General features: G+C 32.9%; 1 protein-coding gene across 3 annotated transcripts in view; it reads right to left on the reverse strand.

The window, feature by feature from the left end:
• Window positions 1-24,810, reverse strand: part of LOC127700596 (uncharacterized) — an 86,032-nt gene extending 61,222 nt beyond the window's left edge. The window contains exons 1-5 of one of the 3 annotated variants that reach the window (XM_052204144.1): window positions 24,731-24,810; window positions 14,722-14,797; window positions 13,173-13,378; window positions 2,263-2,355; window positions 1,176-1,388 (exon numbers count right to left, since the gene is read on the reverse strand). In XM_052204144.1, the coding sequence (XP_052060104.1) occupies window positions 1,176-1,388; window positions 2,263-2,355; window positions 13,173-13,378; window positions 14,722-14,797 (588 nt within the window). In that variant the 5' untranslated portion in view covers window positions 24,731-24,810. The other 2 variants (XM_052204143.1, XM_052204142.1) reach the window with 2 other exon arrangements.
• Window positions 24,811-26,827: the final 2,017 nt, after the last annotated feature.

The following is a 26,827-nucleotide window of genomic DNA, read 5'->3' on the forward strand; positions in this document are numbered from 1 at the left end:
ATTGAAATTTGATTTTTTTTTGTCCAGTTATAGAATACATTTAAGAAGATCTTAATTTGAACATCACAATTTTCAAGTTTTTATTCATGTCAAACAAATTTTTTTTAAAAGGAACAATGTTGAAAGTTTTGTCAGAAATCAATTTTTTATGATTGAATCAATTTTTATATTAAACTGAATGAAAATATATTATTAATATATTATTAATATAACATAAATCAACGCTAACATGTTTAACCCCGCCACATTCTGTATGTATGTGCCTGTCCCAAGTCAGGAGCCTGTAATTCAGTGGTTGTCGTTTGTTTATGTGTTACATATTTGTTTTTCGTTCATTTTTTGTACATAAATTAGGCCGTTAGTTTTCTCGTTTGAATTGTTTTACATTGTCATTTCGGGGCCTTTTATAGCTGACTGTGCGGTATGGGCTTTGCTCATTGTTGAAGGCCGTACAGTGACCTATAGTTGTTAATTTCTGTGTCATTTGGTCTCTTGTGGAGAGTTGTCTTATTGGCAATCATACCACATCTTCTTTTTTATATTTTATTAATGTTTCAACTTTGCATCACTGTTTACATTCAACCGATTGAAAATATATTATCAATATTGCATAAATATAACATCACATGCAGTTTTGAGTATAAAACTTGGATGGAGAGTTGTCTCAAAGTCATTGGCACTCATACCACATCTTCCTATATCTATTTTCCTCTATTTACAAGATTTTTTTTTTACTCAGGTAAATTAATCAATGAGTGAAAGATTTCTCTTAGAAGAAATTTAAAGGTCCCAGTGAAAAAACTACATGGAGAACAATAGCTGTTGTATTCATTCAATAGGACAGGTGAACTTACAAAAGTTTAAATACCTGGTCAAGATAGAGATGGCACTGTGGAAAACTTTCATTGGGTTCGCAATAATGTTTACACAATTCATTATAACCACAAACTAAAATTTCCTTTCATAAAATTCGCAGTCTGTGTAATTAATTTGTTAATGTGTTTTACATATGTCACTGAAGGTTATAAATATTCAAGTATGAATAGCAATTTTCATTTGACAAAGCAAATATAGAAAATCTTTATTAACACTTTTACTTTTAGTGAGTCATAAAATCTTTTTATAATTGAACTATGAATGAAACACACATAATTTTGTTTTCTTGAAATACAAACCCTTTCAAGCACGGTTACTGGGAGATAGCTTTCAATCTTAGACAGGAAATTTTCTGTGAGTCTTTTGAGTGCAGCATGGAATTCTGGTCCATATTCCTCATGAAATTCCTCTACAAAATAGGCAGTACGGAGTTTCTCTTCTGCTGCTAATGGCAAGTAAAACTTTCTGAAGTTACTGTATACAGATGACAGACGTTTTAATTCCTTTTTATCCTGTAATATACCAACAACAATATTAGTCAGACATGATACTGATATTATCAAAATTCTCATTTCACCATATAATTATCCACAGTTTTATCAGTTACCATAGAATTTATAATTAATTCTATATTATTTTTCATACTATATTAAAAAAATATCATCAATTCAATGAAATACTTTTTTATAATAATACACTGAATAATCTTTATATTCTTATTTGGTTTAAATTCAGTAAGTAAGGAAAGTTTTTATCTAAACCCAAAATAATGTGATTAAAGAATGAAGAAGTTTCATATGTCTATTTTTAAGTATCTTATCCTGTGAAAAATTGGGTATCTCATTAACTTTTAAAGGCATATTGTACAATAGTAGTGGGTAGGTAACAGCATTGCATAGATTAACATTTTATGTTGCCCTTCAGATGCCTAAAAAAAATCTGGATAAAATTAAATGTACCAATTGACCAAATCTGCTGAAATTTGAACACAATGTCATGGATCATAAACTACAGGTGGAGTCTGATTTTGATGATTAAGACATTTATCGGTCAAGTGTTTCTTTTAAAATTTTCAGGAAAAAAAATCAATGATGGATCTTAATTGTATTAAATTTCCTTAAGGCAGGATATTAACTGACAGGGATGGGAGAAATGCTTTCGAAAAAACAGAGTAAGTAAAAGGCTATCCATAATTCTTATACCCTACAGAAACCTCAAGACGGCTACCTGTCTACATCTTGTCATGTTTTAGACTGAGAGTAAATTATTTATATAAAAAAAACAGAATTATGCAAACCTGCTCATACAGATGCCATTCTCGACTATTCTAATTTTTTACCACAAAATTGTTTGATGCATCCTAAAATGTTATAAGAGTATACTCACAGCACCTGGGTAGTCTGCCCCTGACCTCGGAAAATATTCATTTAGTTTAACAAGAACACCCTCTTTGTTAAGTTCCAACATTTTCAGTAGTACCTGCAACAAAATTGAAGTGTCAAAGTAAACTTGTATTAAATAACCTGTGTTACAACATTCAACTTTGACCTAGTTCTAATTACCATAAACATTTGGCTATTTGATTCGAAAATACACTTTCATTTCTCTATCAATACACACAATGAAAAACCTTTTACTAACCAAAGAAAATTTACTTTTTTATCATCTCTCAAAAATGGTGTCTTCAGTCAGGCCCTTAGCTAGGATACCTCTTAAAAGGGATGGAAATTTTATTTGAAAATACACTTTCATTTCTCTATCAATACACACAATGAAAAACCTTTTTTAAACCAAAGATTTACTTTTTTATCATCTCTCAAAAATGGTGTCCTCAGTCAGGCCCTTAGCCAGGATACCTCTTAAAAGGGGGTGGAAAAAAGGGGGGATTTGGGGTCATGACTGTCAAACTTCTATCTGTCTCTTAAATAGGCATTCATAATTTTTTTGCTTTTAGGGAGTTTGGACCAAACTGTTACGCCCCTGTCTAGGAGTGTGTACCTCTATAAAAGCAGATTTTGAACAACACATACCTACATACAGGATTGAGTTACTCAAAATAGTTTCCGTCTTACGGTCTACATTTTGTTGAAAATAACATGATAAGTTGGTCAAATTGCATTATAAATTGAAGGTTACTGACAAATGAAGAATGATGACTTTCCCATTAAAATACATTTCAGATGGCCCACTGCACTATTATCATCAATGACCTCAGAAAGTCTGCACCACATGTGCACAGTTTTTAGGCATAATCATCACAGATGCAGTTGATTTTTTTTTATAATTATTTTATTTATTATCAACTGTGTAATGTACATAATTTTTCAATAACCAAGGTCAATGTTCACTTAATTAAACAAATTTTGTCTGATCTTTTATTTTAATAACTATTTAATTCCAATACTAACAGAGTTGCATTATTTAAATTACAGCAATGATCCCTGACCTACAGTAGACCACAAAAATCAAATCTGTTCTTCATAAAGGATATATGAATACAGAATACAACTTTAATAGTTTCTAATTTGATCACAACTATTTTAGACTCAAGGGAATTAAAGCTTGGCATCTTATTTTCCTTCGTCTTTCTTGACCAGCTCAGCCATTTAGAAATTTTCATCTCACTTCTTTGAGATTTGAGCAGAACTTATCAGTAATGTCAAACTGTGTGTGAGATCATCCCAGACATCACAAAGTGTGAGGGGGGATTATCAAGCTTACTTTCCTCAAGGGTCAAACTGTCAAATGAAGGGGGAAAGACCAGAAATACCATGAGAAACAGATTATTGGGTTTTCTGCGTAAAGATATCATTTAGATGCTGCCTAATTGACATAAACCACATCTTCTTTTATTCCTAATTATAACCCTAGTCTACTTTTCTTATCAAACTTTCATGATTTCAAAAAAATCCAACTCTGTGGATACTTATATATAAGCTGCATTGGATAAAAATCGCCCTTATGTGTATTGTTTATCTGGTTGTCTGTACCGTATATAGATATTGTAAAATATCAGCTGCGAGTCACAATATGAAGCTTATTGTTGATTGAGCCAAGGGAATGAGTTCAAAAAGGTTTCATATTGTGTTGAGCAGCTGATATTTTACAATATAAATATGATGACAATCTGATAATCAATTTATCAGATTCTATTTATGTGTATTTTGCATGATAGAAACAAGAGCTTTTCTTTGTTCCACCAGCAAACTGGAACAAGACTTGATAAATCTGGGTCAAACTTATCAATGTTGGTTCATTTTTATTAAGGCCGGGTTGACATATATGATGTCACAAAGCCATGATATGCAGTTTCATGGAGAGCTGGAAGAACAATACAGACCGTGGGAACACGGATAAAAAGGAATATCAATACATCTGTTAACTTATTTTGGGTTGAAAAATTTCTATTCAAAGTCTGTAACTGAACTCTTTAAAAATTGAGTTGATATAAAAACCTCACAAAACAGACCAAAATTCATCTTTTATTACGTATACCTATCTGAATGTACCAAAATCAATAAAAGTCTTATACATGTACATGTATACGTGCACTTGCAAAAGGTCGATTTATATCTGACGCAGCTCATATATATATATATATTTATCCAACGCAATCATAGGTTTGAACGTTGTTTTCAATTTCGACTTGTTTATATATATATTATTGTTAGATAGGTTGCCTAAAAAAATATCAGAATGATGACTTTTACATTAAAATACATCTCAGATGGCCCACTGCACTATTGTCATCAATGACCTCAGAAAGTTTGCACCACATGTGCAAAGGTTTCAAGGCATAATCATCACAGATGCAGTTGTCTTTGTTTATAATTATTTTAGTTCTGTATTAAGCTTTATAATGTTGAAATCTAGGTCATATTTTAATAGTCAGTCATAATTAACTAATAGTTTTTCAGACTTACAGGGACTTACACCTTGTCTTTACCTTCACTTTTCTCACCCTGCTCTAGCCCTGTGACTACTATTTAAATGTAATACTGTAAGATAGATTGACTTCAGAGCGATGACATTAACATTCAATACATCTCAGATGGCCCACTGCACTATTGTCATCAATGACCTCAGAAAGTCTGCACCACATGTGCAAGGTTTTAGGCATAATCATCACAGATGCAATTGTCTTTGTTTATAACCATTTTAGTTCATTATTCAACTTTGTAATGTTGAAATCTAGGTAATTTTTCAATAATCACAGTCAACATTTACTAACGGGTAGTTAAACAATTTTTGTCTGATCTTACATTTTATTAACTTTTTAATTCCTATACATGTACCAACAGAGTTGTATAAGTTTAATTGCACCAATGATCCCGGTGATACCTTCAGGAGACTACAAAATCTGGTTTGTTCTCCATAAAGGATATATTGAATACATAATATAACTTTTTTAGACTCAGTGGGACCTAAGGCTTTACATTGTCTTTCTCTTCACCTGTCTCACCCTCCACAGTTGTTCAGAGAATCTCATCTCAATTCTTTAACTTAAGTAGAACTTATCAGCAACATCACCCCAGACGTAACAAAGTGTGAGAAGAAATTACCAATCTTACTTACGTCAAGCGTAAAACTATCTAATGAAGGTGAAATAGACCAGATTTACAGAACTACCACAAGAAACAGATTAGTAGGTTTTCTGCATAAAGATATCATTGAATATCAGCTGCTCAACACAATCTAAAGCTTTTTTGTTTGTTTCCTGCACTAAGCTCTCCAAAAAAGTTTACATTGTGGCTTGTAGATGATATTTTATGATATTAATATGCAGATAATTTAATAATTTTTTCTTATTCACCTGTCTATTTTTGAAGATTGTTTGTTGACTTCTAGATGAAATTCAGTTATTTTTGTGTCCTTGGGTTGCTGTCTTAAAATTAATTGATATAAACCACATCTTCTTTAAAAAATGTTTTATTCCTTATTATAACTATAATTTACTTTTTTAATCAAACTTTTGTGATTGCAGAGAATCTAACTCTGTTCTACTATCTATATATAATATAATAAGAAAGATCTACTTAAAAAGAAACATCAGAATGACAACTTTTACATTAAAATACACCTCAGATGGCCCACTGCACTATTGTCATCAATGACCTCAGAAAGTCTGCACCACATGTGCAAGTTTTTAGGCATAATCATCACGGATGCAGTTGTCTTTATTTATAACCATTTTAGTTCAGTATATAGCTTTATAATGTTTAAATCAAGGTCATATTTTAATAATCAGTCAACATTTACTTTATAGTTAGTCACTGTTTGTCTGATCTTCCATTTTAATAACAATTTAATTCCAACATTAATAAAGTTGAATAGCAAATGTAGTTAAATTTCAGCATTGATCCCTGACATACAGGAGACCACAAATAAAACTTGATCTTAAACTAGAGGCTCTAAAGAGCCTGTGTCGCTCACCTTGGTCTATGTGCATATTAAACAAAGGACACAGATGGATTCATGACAAAATTGTGTTTTGGTGATGGTGATGTGTTTGTAGATCTTACTTTACTGAACATTTTTGCTCCTTACTATTATCTCTATCTATAATGAACTTGGCCCGGTAGTTACAGTGGAAAATACTTTGTAAAAATTTACAAAAATTTACAAAATTTATGAAAATTGTAAAAAATTGACTATAAAGGGCAATAACTCCTTAAGGGGTCAATTGACAATTTTGGTCATGTTGCCTTATTTGTAGATCTAACTTTGCTGTACATTATTGCTGTTAACAGTTTATCTCTATCTATAACAATATTCAAGATAATAACCAAAAGCAGCAAAATTTTCTTAAAATTACCAATTTAGGGGCAGCAACCCAACAACGGGTTGCCTGATTGGTCTGAAAATTTCAGGGCAGATAGATCTTGACCTAATGAACAATTTTATCCCATCAGATTTGCTCTAAATGCTTTGGTTTCAGAGATATGAGCCAAAAACTGCATTTTACCCTATGTACTATTTTTTAGCCATGTCGGCCATCTTGGTTCGCGGGCAGGGTCATCGGACATATTTTTTAAACTAGATACCCTAATGATGATTGTGGACAAGTTTGGTTAAATTTGTCTTAGTAGTTTCAGAGGAGAAGATTTTTGTAAAAAATTACAAAAAATTACGAAAAATGGTTAAAAATTGACTATAAAGGGCAATAACTCCTTAAGGGGTCAACTGACCATTTTGGTCATGTTGACTTATTTGTAGATCTTACTTTGCTGAACATTATTGCTGTTTACAGTTTATCTCTATCTATAATAATGTTCAAGATAATAACCAAAAACTGCAAAATTTCCTTAAAATTACCAATTCAGGGGCAGCAACCCAACAACGGGTTGTCTGATTGGTCCAAAAATTTCAGGGCAGATAGATCTTGACCTGATAAACAATTTTACCCCATGTCAGATTTGCTCTAAATGCTTTGGTTTCAGAGATATAAACCAAAATCTACATTTTACCCCTATGTTCTATTTTCAGCCATGGCGGCCATCTTGGTTGGTTGGCCGGGTCACCGGACACATTTTTTAAACTAGATACCCCAATGATGATTGTGGCCAAGTTTGGTCAAATTTGGCCCAGTAGTTTCAGAGGAGAATATTTTTGTAAAAGTTTACGGACGACGGACGCAGGACGACGGACGACAAGTGATGAGAAAAGCTCACTTGACCTTTCAGGTCAGGTGAGCTAAAAAGGATAAATGAATACAGGATATGCCTTTGATACTTTTTAATTTGATCACAACATTTTCAGACTTAGAGGGAATTACACCTTGTCTTTCTTTCACCTTTCACACCTTGCTCTAGCTCTGTGGCTACTATCTAAATGTAATACTGTAAGATAGATTGACTTTAAAAGATATGTCAGAACAATGACATTAACATTCAATAAATCTCAGATGGCCCACTGCACTATTGTCATCAATGACCTCAGATAGTCTGCACCACATGTGCAAAGGTTTCAAGGCATAATCATCATGGATGCAGTTGTCTTTGTTTATAACCATTTTAGTTCATTATTCAACTTTGTAATGTTGAAATCTAGGTAATTTTTCAATAATCGCAGTTAACATTCACTTAAATAAACAATTTTTTCTGATCATACATTTTATCAACTTTTTAATTCCAATACATGTACTAACAGAGTTGCATAAGTTTAATTGCAGCACTGTTTCCTGACCTACAGGGGACTACAAAATCAAATTTGTTCTTCATAAATGATATATTGAATACAGAATATAACTTTTTTAGACTCAGTGGGACCTAAGGCTTTACATTGTCTTTCTCTTCACCTGTCTCACCCTCCACAGTTGTTCAGAGAATCTCATCTCAATTCTTTGACTTAAGTAGAACTTATCAGCAACATCACCCCAGACGTAACAAAGTGTGAGAAGAAATTACCAATCTTACTTACGTCAAGCGTAAAACTATCTAATGAAGGTGAAATAGACCAGATTTACAGAACTACCACAAGAAACAGATTAGTAGGTTTTCTGCATAAAGATATCATTGAATATCAGCTGCTCAACACAATCTAAAGCTTTTTTGTTTGTTTCCTGCACTAAGCTCTCCAAAAAAGTTTACATTGTGGCTTGTAGATGATATTTTATGATATTAATGTGGAGATAATTTAATAATTTTTTCTTATTCACCTGTCTATTTTTGAAGATTGTACGTTGAGTTCTAGATGAATTTCGGTTATTTTTGTGTCCTTGGGTTGCTGTCTTAAAATTAATTGATATAAACCACATCTTCTTTAAAAAATGTTTTATTCCTTATTATAACTATAATTTACTTTTTTAATCAAACTTTTGTGATTGCAGAGAATCTAACTCTGTGCTACTATCTATATATAATATAATAAAATAAGAAAGATAGACTTAAAAAGAAACCTCAGAATGACGTCTTTTACATTAAAATACACCTCAGATGGCCCACTGCACTATTGTCATCAGTGACCTCAGAAAGTCTGCACCACATGTGCAAGGTTATTAGGCATAATCATCATAGATGTAGATGTCTGTGTTTATAACCGTTTTAGTTTGTTATTAAACTTTACACGTTATAATCAAGGAAACCATTCACTCAGTTCAGCAGTGTAGTTTATTGTCTATTCCTAGGTATACACTAAATATCAATTCAATACCAATACTAACAGAGTTTTACAAGTTAAAATGTAGCAATGACCTCTGACCTTCTCAGTTAGACCACACAATAAAAATTATTCTCCATAATTGATATCACTTTACCTGTCACAGGTGTTCCTAAAAACAATCTCATATGACAAAGGCATGTGTTCCTGAAACAACAATCTCATATGTCAAAGAAAGAGTGTTCTTAAAACAACAATCTCATAAGTCAAAGGCCTGTGTTCCTTAAACAATAATCTCATGTAAAAGGCCTATGTTCCTGAAACAACAATCTCATATGTCAAAGGAACAGTGTTCCTGAAACAACAATCTAATATGTCAAAGGCATGTGTTCCTGAAACAAAAATCTCATATGTCAAAGGCCTGTGTTCTTGAAACAACAATCTCATATGTGAAAGGAACAGTGTTCTTCAAACAACAATCTCATATGTCAAAGGCCTGTGTTCCTTAAACAATAATCTCATGTAAAAGGCCTGTGTTCCTGAAACAACAATCTCATATGTCAAAGGAACAGTGTTCCTGAAACAACAATCTCATATGTCAAAGGCATGTGTTCCTGAAACAAAAATCTCATATGTCAAAGGCCTGTGTTCTTGAAACAACAATCTCATATGTGAAAGGAACAGTGTTCTTCAAACAACAATCTCATGTGAAAGGAACAGTGTTCTTCAAACAACAATCTCATATGTCAAAAACACAATGTTCATTAAACAACAATCTCATAAGACAAAGGAACAGTGTTCCTAATAAAACAACAATCTCATATGACAAAGAAACAGTGTTCCTTATAAAACCACAATCTCATATGACAAAGGAATGGTGTTATTAAAACGACAATCTCATATGACAAAGGAACAGTGGTCTTGAAACAATAATCTCATATATATCAAAGGAACAGTGTTCTTGAAACAACAATCTCATATATATCAAAGAAATAGTGTTCCTGAAACAACAATCTTATATGCCCTTATGCCAAAGGATAAGTGATTTTACTGCACCTTGGCAACTACGGTCTTCAACTATGAACTGCAAATGATCACATTTTTATGCCCCCGCCGTAGCGGAGGGGGCATTAAGTTTTACCCTTGTCCGTCTGTACGTACGTACGTACGTCCCAAAATTGGTTTCCATTCTCTAACTTTAGTTTGCCTCAACCACATGTTATGAAACTTATACACAATGTTTATTACCACAAAACACAGATCGAGTTTGAATTTTGGTGGCTTCACTTTAACCGTTCTAGAGTTATGCCCCTTTACAAATGGAAAAATTGCTGAATTTATCGTTTCCGTTCTCTAACTTTAGTTTGCCTCAACCAAATGTTATTTACTTATACACAATGCTTATTACCACAAAACACAGATCAAGTTTGAATTTTGGTGGCGTCACTTTAACCATTCTAGAGCTATGCCCCTTTAAAAAGGGAAAAATTGCTGAATTTATCGTTTCCGTTCTCTTACTTTAGTTTGCCTCAACCAAATGTTATGAAACTTATACACAATGCTTATTACCACAAAACACAGATTGAGTTTGAATTTTGGTGGCGTCACTTTTACCGTTCTAGAGTTATGCCCCTTTACAAATGGAAAAATTGCTGAATTTATCGTTTCCGTTCTCTAACTTTAGTTTGCCTCAACCAAATGTTATGAAACTTATACACAATGCTTATTACCAGAAAACACAGATGAAGTTTGAATTGTGGTGGCGTCACTTTAACCGTTCTAGAGTTATGCCCCTTTACAAATGGAAAAATTGCTGAATTTTTTGTTTCCGTTCTCTAATTTTAATTTGCCTTAACCAAATGTTATGAAACTTATACACAATGCTTATTACCACAAAACACAGATCAAGTTTGAATTGTGGTGGCGTCACTTTTACCGTTCTAGAGTTATGCCCCTTTACAAATGGAATAAACTGCTTCGCTGAGCGCAGCTGGATACGCCCGCAGAGGTCCATCCCTGAACAGTTGGGGCAAAAATGGACACAATATTCAAGCTTGATACAGGTCTAAATTTGGATTGTATTGAATATTTGACATATTATAGGTTTCTGAATAAATGTAGTCAAAGAACTTGAAATTGGTTATATGAAAAGATTTCTTGCTGTTGTGCAATATACTGTACTGTTGCGCAATACTTAGAAAATCTGTTGTCAGACTATAAACAAATAAAGTTCAATTAATTCTCAATGTCATATTAGAAATTTATGAAAATGTAAAGGGAGCTTACATCAATAGATATAAACAATTCACCAAAGTTTCATGAGAATTGCTGACAGCATTTTTGAGTTATTGTCCGAAAACTGGAAAATCCCCCCTTTTTTAATGAATAAAACCCTGTAACTCGGAAACGTAAAATTTAAAATATATAAAAATCGAAAGGGAGCTCATGTCAATAGATATAAACAATTCACCACAATTTTTTGCAAGTTGGTGAAAGCATTCTTGAGTTATTGTCCGAAAACTGGAAAATCCCCCTTTTTTTAATGAATAAAACCCCACAACTCGGAAACGTAAAATCTAAAATTTATAAAAAACGAAAGGGAGCTCACGTCAATAGATATAAACAATTCACCAAAGTTTTATGCAAATTGGTTAATGAGTTTTTGAGTTAATGTCCGACATGTTGACGACGGACGGACAGACGGACGGACGGACAACGGTATACCATAATACGTCCCGTAAACGGGCGTATAAAAATTGCTGAATTTTTTGTTTCCGTTCTCTAATTTTAATTTGCCTTAACCAAATGTTATGAAACTTATACACAGTGCTTATTACCATAAAACACAGGTCAAGTTTGAATTTTGGTGGTGTCACTTTAATTGTTCTAGAGTTATGCCTCTTTATAAATGGAAAAATTGCAAAATTTTTATTTTCTTCTAAATATTAAGTGATTTTTAAATTGGAGTTATCTTCCTTTGTCCATGATTATAGTTGAATCAACTACAATCAATGCTTTATACAATGCAATGTTTAATTTTGACTTCCATTTATAAAACACAGATCAAGTTGAATTTGGGTAGTGTCACTTTAACCATTATTGAGTTATGCCCCTTTATAAATCAAAAGATTGCAAAATTTTTAGTTTCCATTCTGTAACTTAAGTTTGCCCCAACCAAACATTATGAAACCTATACACAATATTCATTACCACAAAACTAAGATCAAGTACAATTTTTTTGTTTCTGTTTTCTAACTTTAGTTTGCCTCAACCAAATGTTATGAAACTTATACACAATGCTTATTACTACATAATACAGATTGAGTACGAAATTTGGTGGCGACACTTTTACCATTCTTCAGTTATGTCCCTTTATAAACACAAAAATTGCTGAACTTTTCGTTTCCGTTCTCTAACTTTAGTTTGTCTCAACCAAATGTTATAAAACTTATACACAACCGTTCTAGAGTTATGCGTGTTTACAAATAGAAAAATTGCTGAATTTTTAGTTTCTGTTCTCTACTTAAGTTAGCCGCAACCAAATGTTATGAGACTTACACACAATGCTTATTACCACAAAACTCAGATCAAGTTCAAATTTGGGTAGCGTCACTTTTACCGTTCTTGAGTTATGTCCCTTTATAACTATATGATATGCAAGCGGGGGCATCATCTGTGTCCACATGTGGACACTATCCACATTTATTTCAGAAAGATCATAACCATGATAACAGTCCTTGAGTGACTTAAGCAGTCAGAGTACTATGTAATATCAATTTTTTTCTTCTGATGTAAAAGGTCACCAAAACCATATCTGAGAACAGATTATCAACTTGTTTGACCAATATAACCTTGGCCTAACTTTCAGATCAACTAGTGTGATTGCAAAGAACTTGGTCACAGTTTTTCTTTAATATGTTATATTATACCATGAATAATACAACTTTTACATTAAAATACATCTCAGATGGCCCACTGCACTATTGTCATCCATGACCTCAGAAAGTCTGCACCACATGTGCAAAGTTTTTAGGCATAATCATCACGGATGCAGATGTCTGCTTTTTATTAAAGTTTTTATCTAAATTTGTATGTTAGGTTGTTATATATACAATGTAAAATAGTGATAATTTGTTCCATTTGTAATTTTTTTTTTATACAAATAGCTAAATTGCAAGAATTATTTTGACATAACCTACCATCATTTTAATCCCAGTGACTAATTTGGAGTATGCTCTGAATGGGATGAATTCTATACAATTCTCATATAAATATTCTAAGAACTGAATGGCTTGAGGATAACTGTTATAGTCTGCCGAGGTCACAATGCAGTGTAAACCACTTGTTACTAAATATAACCTTGAAACATTCCAATCCTCAATGTCTGATGCATTCTGGGATACAGCTGAAAATACGTTTTACATATTAATTATTCAAATGGTCAATTAAAAAGTATATTAAACTAATTTCAGTTCAAATTATCTAAATATCAATAACAATTTTCCCAGGTGAAAGTAAATAATTAAGTTAAACTTTCTTGTTTTTCTGCAACTTTACCATGGACAAATCTGATATTTTACAGGCATTGGTTTAGTGCTGGTTTGGCTGGTACAGTTTGTGACTTTTCTTTAGCTCTTGTAATAGTAGTTACACAAAATACAGCAGTTATGACCATGAGTTACATGAAAAACTGTATCATTTCTTCACTATGTTCACAAATGCTACAGTCCAGTGATATCTCTTATAGAAGAACCTTTTAGCAAGCTGTATAACATGCATTATAATTAGAAATAAATTATCAAATTTATACAATCACATGTGATCAAAACCAAATAGATAATGTTTACCAAAACTTCTGCCTATAAAATCCACACCATCTTCTGAAATAATTGTATGGTTCCTACTCAGCATTTCTCACTTAGTATAAGTTTGTCATTTTATATATTTTCCTATTCATGCACATGTCTTTGGAACTTAAAATCCAGTGAATAATTATAAATATTACTTGATTGGACTTAGATCTGAAGATAAATAAAATAGAAAGACAATCAGTATTACCATATATCCTTTCTCCAATGTTGTGTTGGATAATCATGAGAATCATGTAAGGTACACATGTACTACACTACCCACAGGGAAGTTTTGTGAAAATTCACTCTTGCTGGTGTTGAGCGATTCACTGTGAAACAGAGTGATATAAAGTGACAACACTCTGATTTACAACCCTGTAATATATTACCTAAGTGGGGGCCTCAATGGCCAAGTGGTCTAAGTAGTCAAACTACAGTATCACTATTCTTTCAACACCTAAGGTTGTAAGTTCGAATCCCGCTTGTGGCTATTTGGCATAATTGACTAGGATTGTCAGTTTTTCTAACAAAGGTTGGTGGTTTTCTCCTGGCACACCAGATTCCTGCACCAAATTAAACTGTAGGCCATGAAATAGCACAATAGTGCTGAAAATGGTGTTAAACACCAATCAATCAATCAATGTATTACCTACTAATATACAGAGAGATTTCACATAGTGAATAACCAACAATCACCACTATTCATTGTGGGAATTCAACCAAAGAATGAAATGTTTTGAAATCAGTAACTATCAACTTTTAAATCTTACTTGCATTTAAAGCAATATCAAAAATGCATGGCTTTCTTTGTCTAAGTAACTTTATACTAGAATTATTAAATTGTGGTACACTGTATATATCTTTATTTAAAAGGATACTACATGAAAACACAACTTACCAGAAATTACGTTGTGGAATTTATATTTACAAGCATACTCTAATGTCCAGGTTAAAATTTTCTGTTTAGTATCCATCTGAAATGAAACGAAATTTTAAACTAGATGATATGGCCCACCTTGAAACACTTGAATAAAGCATTCTGAGAGATTACTAAAGCAATGCATTGTGGGTAACCAGCTGCAGTGCTTCAATATCTGATAAGTTCATGTATTGTTGTTATTAAAGCCAATGTTTGGAGTGATACTTGTGAAAATAATCTATGCATTTAACATAAATATCATATGTACCTCCATAAACATGATAAAGGGGGCAGCAGCCCTCCCCCTATACCATAGACAGAAACATTATCATGATTATTGTTACATCCATAAATAATCGCTTCCTAACCCAACCTTGCATTTCTACAATCAGTAGTAAATGTACAGTAACATATTTTTTCTTTATTAAGATGTTTTCAACATAATCTTTATAGCCAGTGCCATAATTTATTGTCCTCAAAAATCCATTTTATTACTTTTTTCATGTTGTGTAAATATTTAATAGGGTCTGTTGTTATAGTAGTTAAACTTTGACACCTGTTAGCAAACGGTTAGCCATTGGCAATGCCTAGGTAATCTAATCACCTGCAGCTGTAATTAATACAGAAGACAAGGCTTAGGGTTGGCCTATTTGGAAGGCATGCCACAATTAATTTAGATAACAAAGGTAGGCATGTTATACACCATTGTGTAGAAAAACTAATATTGATTTATGGCATAATAAGTTTTGGGATAGACAACTGTGGAATTGAAAAATATATAAATCCTTGCTGGGACAAAAAAAAAATGTGGGAAGAATAAATCCAAACATTTTAACTTTCTTAATCTTTATTGTCTGTGTTTGGATGATTGATCGACGGAAATGAAACAGTGATAGTAATCAAAAGTTTTACTAAGAAAGGCTGCGGAATATTTACATTTAAAATGGTTTAAATACAGGTTTAAACTTTTTTATGTTATTTTGGTAGCAAGTCATTTCATACCTTGATACCCAAAATTACCCTTTTGTACCTAAAATCTACCATTTCGTACCCCTGATCAAAACCACTCGTACCCTATACATATATATGGTCTGTCACCAACTGAGTAAACCAAATATTTCGTACCTCATAAACTAAATACAGGTTACTATTTAATTTAGTATCATATATTCATGATATTTGTAAATTGTTGAAATTTTGTAAAGTGTTATTTTTTTAGATATATATACATTTGTCATGTTTGTAGGTCATGTAGGTAAAATATATGTTAAAAAAATCATTTGAAATGATTTTAATTTAAAAAAAAAGATATTACAACATTAACAAAATGCTTCCAGCAGTAGAAATTTTCTAAGACCTGTGATTTGTTTAATTCATAATTGTGCAGGCCAGTACTTGGGAATTGTAATAATGTTTATTGCACTTTGTTTGCAATATTTATCCTTAATTAATTTTTCAACTCTAAAAATATGAAGTTAATTAACCAACAAAAAAATAACAATCTGCAACTTATTTTATAATTATCAACAGCTGTTTTTTCAAGGATTTGCAGTGAAAAAGGACACAAGCTGATATTCACTCAAGAAATTTGTTTGCTTTTTATTTATACATGATCATGATGATTCAGTAATACTAATAAGGACATGTGGAGTAAACATCAATGAAACAGTTTTTACCAAGAAATGACACACATTTAAATCTTCAATATGGTATGTAAATCAATACATTTAAAACTTCCAGAAGGTACGAAATGGTATACATATACATCTTCCTTGAGGTATGGAATACATATAAATCTTCCGTGAGGTACAAAAAGGCAAAAGATATTTATGTATTACTGAAAAATTATTACACCAGGGTTTTCGATATCATAAACTAGTCAAAACATTTACTAAATTTTATCATCGGTATAAGGACATCATTTGTAAATATAACTCAACATGCAGATATCTTATACGTTCGGGTATTTCACATCCAATCTTTTATGGTAATATTCTTTACAAAGCACAAAAATGTCAGTATTCACCTCAAAAGCTAACAAAACCTTTAAACAGACTTATTAAGAAGGGATATAGTTACGATACTGTTGTCAGGTCATTAAAGATTGCATATTTTGGCTTTAATATTGATTCACTTATAGGGTCTTTGCATCGGAATTAAACATATTTATTCTAAAACCAGTTGTTGGCATGACACGGGTTATGTTCTTCTCATATATTTTATGATGGTATAATACTAAACCCCTAACAGGAGGGATTGTGCCTGATATTCATATGATGAAGACATAATCTTTCAATCAGTTTAATTGAGGTCTGGAGCTGGCATGTCAGTAACTGCTAGTAGTCTGTTGTTATTTATGCATTATTGTCATTTTGTTTATTTTCTTTTGTTTCCTATTCTGACATCGGACTCGGACTTCTCTTAAACTGAGTTTTACTGTGCGTACTGTTGTACGTTTGTTTTTTCTACATTGGCTAGAGGTATAGGGGGAGGGTTGAGATCTCAAAAAAACATGTTTAACCCCGCCACATTTTTGCGCCTGTCCCAAGTCAGGAGCCTCTGGCCTTTGTTAGTCTTGTATCATTTTTAATTTTAGTTTCTTGTGTATAATTTGGAGTTTAGTATGACGTCCATTATCACTGAACTAGTATACATATTTGTTTAGGGGCCAGCTGAAGGACGCCTCCGGGTGCAGGAGTTTCTCGCTGCATTGAAGACCCATTGGTGGCCTTCGGCTGTTGTCTGCTCTATGGTCGGGTTGTTGTCTCTTTGACACATTCCCCATTTCCATTCTCAATTTTATACATAGAAATATTCTATGAGGTACAAAATGGTCAACAATGGTCAAGGTACGAAATGGTTTTTGCCAGGATTCGAAATGACTATACATCATTATTTTAAGATAGAAAATATGATAAAAATGTATTGTATGCATAACAATACGTCAAAAGTTAGGTGGGGCTTACAATATTTTGTATCAGAAGTGAATGTCCCCATGGCGTAATACAGTTTTTTCCATATTGGACCGGACTGCAACCGAATATCTGTATCAAAATTAACAGGACGACATCATCTTTTATGCACATGCTGATTTTCCGTATAAGGGTTGATTTTATCATAACTTTTACTATAAAGATATATTTAATTAAAAAATCAGGGACAAGTGTCTATGGAGTGGTAATGGGGGTTTACAGAATAGAGAATAATGGGCTAAAAATATAAAGAATAATGAGGTGCTTAAATGTAAAGAATAGAGAATAATACATGTAGGTAAAAAATATAAAGAATGGAGAAAAATGGCCTCAAAAATTATAGAATACAAAAATTATGGACCCTCGTCTTAGGTTGGTTCCCTCCGTAAAATATAAAATATTCAGTATGCCTTTCGTAATAAACAAATATTAACTTATTGTCAAACTTGTCAAAAAACGGCTGGGTACCAGTCTATCCTCGTCGTTTCCAGGTCTGTTTGCCCAAAATCATGTTCGCTCCCATTCACGTTCACACCCTTTTATTGTGTTTTGTGTGGAATAAATATTTAATCATGTTTAAGTTAGTGTATTCCTAGAAATATGTTTTTTTTTTTCAAAATAAAGTGACATTATAAAAATATAACAAGTTTCCTTTAGTGTTTTATTAATTATTTTGACGAAATGAATCATGATGAAAAAAATGTCATGATGTTCTTGGACTATTATACAATATATGGTGTCCCAGTGATGACCAATGCTAAGTTCGTTCATCTAAGATTGTAAATGAAAGGTGGAAAATACCAATTCTGCATTGAGTTTACTCATACCAAGCTGACTACGACTACGTGCAGTATTAACATCTAGTTATAACAACAACCATGACTTTAAAACACAGAACAATAATACCAAATGTGGAATTATAGTTACCTCGTACCATTGTAAACTCGTACCAATGTCAACTCGTACCACTAAAAAAAAACTCTTACCAATGCAAACTCGTACCACTGCTAACTCGTACCACGGTACATTCATACCATTATAAACTCGTACCAACTTATTTAAATACATTTAAATTGAGTTTAATGATGAATATATACTTAAATATCACTCAATACCTCTTAAGTCTATAAAATGTATATAATTTGAAATTACAATGACCAATTTGTAGCTAATTTTCCTTGTCTAATTGGATAGAGAAAACCGTGGCAGATTGGCTTTGTTGTCTCCCTTGAATAGACTCTTTTTTAAACTTTTACTGACAACTATTTGATTTAATTTTTAATCATTCCAAATCAGTAACACTGAATAGATTTGGGTATTTTTCTATAGTTTCTAAAAGGAATTTTATTTAATGAAAGAATTTATTTATTGTGTTTTATAGGTTTAAAATTGTTTATGACCAACAGTTAGAAAGTATGAAATTTGTTTTTATACAATATTCAGCACTTTGTAGCAGTATATGACCATGCTTTTATTTCATATCTAAAAATAATAGGTCATTATCATTCTTCTCATTTATAATTATCACCTGTAGTGGTAATTATGCATCTTTATAGATGAAATGGCACCTGAGGTAGCAATAAACAGTTAGGAAAAAATGTTAAAATTTTCCCTCATAAATTTTACCATCCCCTTTTCATTGCCTTCTTGCAATATTAAGCTTACTGTTTGTGTCATATATGTGCATATGTATGTAATCAGAATCTTCCATAGATTTCATATCCAGTATATAAAATGGTAAAATATAATTTCTTTTTGGTGTATCCATGGCAACAATCTGCATTTTTTTGTTATAAAATATAGCAAAAAGGGGGGAAAAGATGTCACATATTTTCCCAAAATTTGACCAAAAGTAGAATTTCAATCACTTCAAGTAATACCTTTTCTGAAACTGTTAACATATATCTTTCAATAAATCCAATGAAAATCATATCGATGACCGGTCTAGCTATGAAAATACGGAGAGTCAAACAGAAAATAGCCCATAAAACATGTAAAAAATAATCTTGATGTTCTTATAAACCACCTTTGAAGGCTAAATTAGTACTCAGCTGTCTAAAAATGAATTTTATTACACAATAACTTTCATATTTGAAAAATCCACCAGTGCCAAAATGCGAAACCAAACTCCTAACTGTGTATTGCTACCTGAGATCTTTCTCCCCTCTTTTTTAATGATGTGTCTAATGGTATTGTGAATGACCAGTAGGCGTAATGGTAGTGTTGGCAGAATAACAAAGAATATGTTTCATTTTGATGCTTTATTTACCACAATTTCAAGAACATTCATGTATAAAAAATTAACAAAACATCAAATATTACTATTTTTTTCTCTCAAGAAATACACCTTATGTTTTATTCACATATATATCATATATTATTTTGTCTAACTTTTCATTAAAATCTGGTATGAATTCAAAGATATTTTAATTTTTTGTATAAAGCTTAAAAAAATAATCATAAAACATTCATATTTTTGTCTAAGACAAAGTTTTTATTAAAATCTAGTATAAAATTCAAGTAATTCAACTTTTTTTATTGAGTTTACCAAAAAAAAAATAATCATAAAACATTCGTATTTTTGAATATATTTTTAATGGTAGGAGTTTGCAGTGGTACGAGTTCTGATTGGTACGACTTCCCAGTGGTACGAGTTTACGTTGGTACGAGTTAACTTTTTTGGTACGAGTTTACGTGGTACGAGTTTACGTTGGTACGAGTTAACTTTTTTGGTACGAGTTTACGTGGTACGAGTTAACTTGCTTCCCCAAATTTGTCTTGGTAAATACCAATTAACAGTAATGATATGTAATTAACATTTAATGATGAATTGAATAATTAAATCACCAAATAAAATACCATGCTGGTGGGATAGTAATGTAACATCTGCTAAAAAACACCTTAATCACTGCCAGAAACAGTTTAGAATGAGAAATATCCCACAGAATAAACAGAGACTTATAATTGCTGAAGACAACCTTAATAAAGCAAAAGAAGAAGCACAAGATAACTGGAGTAACAAGCTGGTAAACGAACTAAACAATTCCAAAAACTCAAAAGACTTCTGGAACACATATAAAAAAATAACCAGAAAAACAGAGGATAACTCTGTATTACCGCTGATAGCTGCAAATAAAGATCCAATATTCGATAATCAGCAGTCAGGGGTGCTACTTAAACAAGTGATTTCATCATCACTTATTTCAGTGATTTGATAAATTCAGTTATCACCTATTTAAGTGATTTTAGTGTTTTCTTTGATCTTCAAATGCTAATTTCATTGATTTTCCATATTTTCACAATCTTTTCTATAATTTAAATTTTTCCTACATAAATCAATTATCCCTTTTTCTTTGTATATTAATTTCGCCAGTGCGCTTGGGCAGTAAGTTAGTGCGCTAAAGCTTTTAAAAGTACCCTTGGGAATTTTTCTGTAATCAAAAATTCATTAACTACTCTTACTATCAGACAAAGATCAACAATATTAGGTAACCTGATTGGTTTTCTTTAGAGTTAGAATGATCTACTTCAAGGTTATGACCTGATCTACAAACTATTCCAGTTTTTGCATATTTTAAAAAAACTGTAAAAGTGTCAGGCTTATCAAGCAAAAGACAATTTCTGCATTTACATAGTTGTTTTTTCAATGGAATTGTTGTCTTTTTACCAATAAAAAAATCAAGCTTGTTGGAAAAATATCAAGAAAATGTTATAAACACTTATTAAAGTGATTACATTTTAACTTCTAAAATTACTTGTTTCAGTGATTTTAAAAAGTCTGTGTGAAAATTTTTAATATTTCACAGCCAAAATCACTCGAGGAAGTGATTCTGAGATCACTTGTTTAAGTAGTACCCCTGACTGATCAGGGCAAAGTAAAAATCCTGCAAAACATTTTTTTCGGAGGCAGTCATCTAAATGCAGACTCTTTTGATAACAACTTCTTTGAAGAAATCAACAAAGAGTATACTAACATATAAGTAACCAGTACAAAGAAGAAACAAGATCACAACAGGAGAGGGATGGGCCTGACAGAGAAATCAGCAAGGAAGAAGTAGAGGCGGCAGTATATCGCTTACGGACTGGGACAGCTCCAGGGCCAGACCAACAATTTGCTGAATTCTTTAAAAATGCAGGTGAAAATTTCATAGAGGCTTTGGTAGTTATGATGAACATCATATGAAAAAAAGGCGAAATCCCAACAGAATGGAAAAACGCAGATGTAAAATTCCTGAGAAAGCCTGGAAAAACAAGCTACTACTCCACCGCTTCATACAGGCCAATTAGTCTTACATGCATTATATGCAAACTTATGGAAAGAGTAATATTAGAACGAATAGTTGCATATATAGAGGGACACAGACTGATTGATTTGAACCAAGAAGGATTCAGAAAAAATCATTCAACAACTAATGCCCTTCTTAGACTAGTTCAAACAATAGTAGATGCTCTGAATAGTAATGAATCGGTTCTGGCTAGGCTAGTAGATCTGGAAAAGGCATATGACTCAATATGGCGTGAGGGATTGATGGTTAAACTACATAAGTTAGGAATAAAAGGAAAAATCTGGATTTGGATAAACAGCTTCCTCACAAATAGGACAGCCAGATGCATACTGAATAACTTCTCTGGGAGTCAATTTTAAACAAAAATTGGCTTACCACAAGGGTCAGTTCTGTCACCTACCCTTTTCAACATCTTTATAGCAGACATTATGGATAACACCGCAGGACAAAATTGCAAATTTGCTGACGACGGCACATTGTGGCACAAAGGACACGATGTTAAAGAACTAAAAGAAAAAACATCAAAGGACGTTAATATAGTCTTAGAATGGACTAAACAATGGAGGATAAATGTCAATATGGGCAAATGCGAAGTATGTCTTTTCTCTAAAGATCTAGATATAACACAAAAAACTCGGACTGTCAACTCCTTCAACTTCAAATACAGTCCTACACCCAAACTACTTGGCGTAACATTAGATGAAAAAATCAAATTTGACATACACACGGATACAGTACAGAAAAGGGCAAACAATGCATTAAATGTTATACGAGAAATAAAAGGCATAGTTAAATCTCAAGAACAAAACTTCTGCAGATACATAACAGCATGGTGAGATCTATCATTGAATATGCATGCCCAGTTTGGCAGATAACATCAATGGAAAGTATGAAAAAACTGGAAGCAATACAAAGAAAAGGATTATCAGTCTGCCTCGGATTACCAGGAACAGCAGGTAGAGAAGCAATGGAAGTAGAGGCAAATATGCAACCAATCGACCTCCGAATGGAAGAAATCTCAGTCCGAGAAATAGCAAAAATCCAATCAAAAAATATAGCAGAACCAATCAAACAACAGCTGGAGGAGTATCTTACCAACAATGATACATATGAACGTCAAGAATCTCCATTTGGTAAGGCTATTAATCAGGCTATGGATATGCTAAAAACAACAAAAGTAGACATAAAACTGATAGAACCCGAGTTTACCTACAAGGCAGGAATAGACTTTATGCTGATGAGAGCGCCAAGCTACTGGAGCCAATTAGGAAGCTCGAAAAACAGAACTGCAGAACAAACTGCCCAAAGTAAACAAGTAGTACAAGAACTGATAGGAGAAAGCTCAGAGTCAACAGCTATCGCATTTACAAATTACAGATGGCTCCTGTCAGGGAAATCCAGGACCATGTGGAGCAGGAGCAGTTATTTATATTAAGAACCACCAAGGAACGAGCCTAAAAAGACCAGTAGCAAGCAGAGGCTCAATACTCTTAGCAGAACTTGTAGCTATCCTTATGGTCCTAGAACACTGCATTTGCACACTTAGAGAACAATTCACTGAAATAAATATTCTATCAGATAGCCAGACAGCTGTTGGCATCTTGACTCTCAATTGGAAGTCATCGAACTACATCGACACTATCACAGACATCAAAGAAAGCATTGGGACCCTCCTGAGAGGCGGCATACAAACTACCCTATCTTGGATCCCAGGCCATTCTAATATAGACGGGAACGAGATAGCGGACCAGTTAGCAAAAGATGCAGCACAGGAGGCCTCAAATCTAAATGACCAGTACAACGTCATAACAATGTCTGATGTGAAAAGTGCAGTCAAGATGTCAACAAAATTAAAATGGCAAAATAGATGGACTAGAAGTGAAACTGGGAGACAACTACATGAATTAGTTCCTATTGTAGGTAAGACCCATCCACTTGATTATCCGAAACCCAACTATAGGGAGAATCATGTCGGAATTCAGAACCGGCTACAATAGGCTAAATAAATATCGCCATCAGATAGGCCAATCCCTCACGCCATACTGTGAATGTGGTGAAGAAGAAAACACTGAACACTACCTACTAAACTGTCCGATATACCACCAGGAAAGAGAAGAAATGGAAAGACAGCTCGAAATTCAAAACATCAAAATAGATCTTCAAACCCTGTTAGCACCAGCAAGTAAGGAGACGTACGAAAGAACAGCAGATATAATTGGAGAATATGTAAAAAGTTCAGGGCGATTTAAAGATTCATTTATCCCTGAAAACCCCCGATCCTGCGCCTAACAAATTAACCAATAAGTACCAGGTGAAAATACTAACGGAGAAATTAAGTACCCGGATGAAAAAATCCAGCACAAAGAGAACAGTTGTGTCATAATATTGACCTTAGGATCAGGATCAGGATTTCAATTAAAAATCCCGAATTTTTATTCATAAAAGTTTGAATATTTTGATAAATACATTAAAAAAACAACCAGTATCTAAATAAGAATAGGGTGCGATCGCACCCATGGGACGAACGTGTTGGGATGCGAACGTGTATGGCGCGTACGTGTATTGGGAGCGAACGGACACGATACAAACCTCCTCTACATGGTCTATGAATGTACATTCTGGTGAATGTGATCTGAGAATTATCATTATATATGTGCCAATCTGTCATTTAATTATTAGTCAAGAACAATCCAAACAAGAGTATGCAAAAACTAAAGCATAATACTTTACACATGTGCTGTATCAAGCTCCTAAAAACGTTTTTTCTTTCAAGTTGCTAATTTCAAAAAGTTAATAGGCGTGTGTAAATGCAGAACAGTTCCAGATATAGATGTTACGGATAATTAGCAGCGTAAAGATTCACGTTGTATTAAGATTATTCTTTCCCGGATCATTTCAAAATATAATTAAACACCAACAAAACATTTCAAACTACAACCTACCATTACACATTTAATGCACAAGGTAGGTGTTGGTGACAACATTGATTGTATTATAGTTAAGAGTTAAAAAAGCAATATATTCTTTAAAATGACTTCCAAAGTTTGTTTATTTTCCCAATCAATATATAGATCTGAAGAATATATTTATTTGGATGATGACAAATGATTAAGACTAGTCTGGGACTTGCATAACTTCTTCTTCTTCTTTTTTTCTGTATCTTCCTCCTGCTAATGAGGAGTACATCCAAAAGGATTTTAAAATCTGGGCTTAAATTACACGGACACAATATCCACATAGAATGTAAGGCTTGTATTACACGGGCGCAATAAAATCCACTAATATGAGGCAGGCGTTACCTGTGAAAGGGGACGAAGTCTGTATGAATTTTTTTTTTTTAATTCAAACATATTTTAACTTCAAAATCTGTTCAAAAAGAAACGGAAATACCCTTACGTTTCCGATTTCGGTTCTGTTGTTCAGAATTTTAGTTGTGACGTTATTTATGTTATTTATGTTATGACGTCATATTCAATGTAAACAAAGAAACGGATTATTACAGTTATAAGCACGTTGTCACAACGTAATAAAATGTTACGTGCTGACAGGGTACTAAGTGAAATTCGACGTAGTTTTATAACGTCGTCTGTACGTCTGTATCCAACGTTGGGTTTTTACGTCCCCACAACGTTGGTACGACGTAAACTCAAGACATGACGTTCAGACGACCATTTACCGACGTCGGGAGTACGTCGTGTGTTTGCTGGGAGTCTATGGGACTCATTAAAAAATGTTTTGTACTTGTAATGGTCACATTCAAATATATATATATATATATATAATGATATATTTGAAACTGAATCTTTGGTGTGTCAGATAATACAGTAATATAAAAGTTTTTTATTCCTTGAAACCGTTCATTTTGTTTTTGAAACATTGAATTTCGTTGATTTTTCATCAAAATTGATCGTGAAAGATCGGGCAACGCATTATCTTGATCGTGAAAGACAAGCCGTGATCAGACGGACGCAGGACGTTTGCGCTATTTTTACCTGTAACACAAAAGGACATTTGCGCTTCAAACACTATGGACATTTTCGCTTAAAACTTTGATACACCTGTACAAAATTGACAAGACAATTGCGTTTTTTACCTATAGTTATCAAAGATACCAGGATTATATTTTAATACGCCAGACGCGCGTGTCGTCTACTTAAGACTCATCAGTGACGCTCAGATCAAAATAGTTATTAAGCCAAACAAGTACAAAGTTGAAGAGCATTGAGGACCTAAAATTTCAAAAAGTTGTGCCAAATACGGCTAAGGTAATCTATGCCTGGGATAAGAAAATCCTTAGTATTTCGAAAAATTCATACTTTTGTAAACAGGAAATTTATAAAATGACCACATGATTGATATTCATGTCGACACCGAAGTGCTGACTACTGGGCTGGTGATACCCTCGGGGACGAAACGTCCACCAGCAGTGGCATCGACCCAGTGGTGTAAATAGTTATCAAAGGTACCAGGATTATAATTTAATACGCCAGACGCGCGTTTCGTCTACTTAAGACTCATCAGTGACGCTCAGAACAAAATAGTTATTAAGCCAAACAAGTACAAAGTTGAAGAGCATTGAGGACCTAAAATTTCAAAAAGTTGTGCTATAATAGTTTACCTGTAATCTTTAGAAAAATTACCAAAGTCATGGATTCTTTGAAAATTCTTCCGAACAAACGACAAAATCAGAACAAATTATTCGGGTAAACCAGACATATTATAAAAAATATAGTATACGTTTCTGGGTAAACGATAGAGAAACCGAAACTTTTATAGATGGAACATTTAAATTTTGACCGAAATTCTTCAATTAATTTCTAATTAGTG

Source organism: Mytilus californianus, unplaced genomic scaffold, assembly GCF_021869535.1.
Source record: "Mytilus californianus isolate M0D057914Y unplaced genomic scaffold, xbMytCali1.0.p SCAF_5, whole genome shotgun sequence".
Classification (NCBI taxonomy): domain Eukaryota; kingdom Metazoa; phylum Mollusca; class Bivalvia; order Mytilida; family Mytilidae; genus Mytilus; species Mytilus californianus.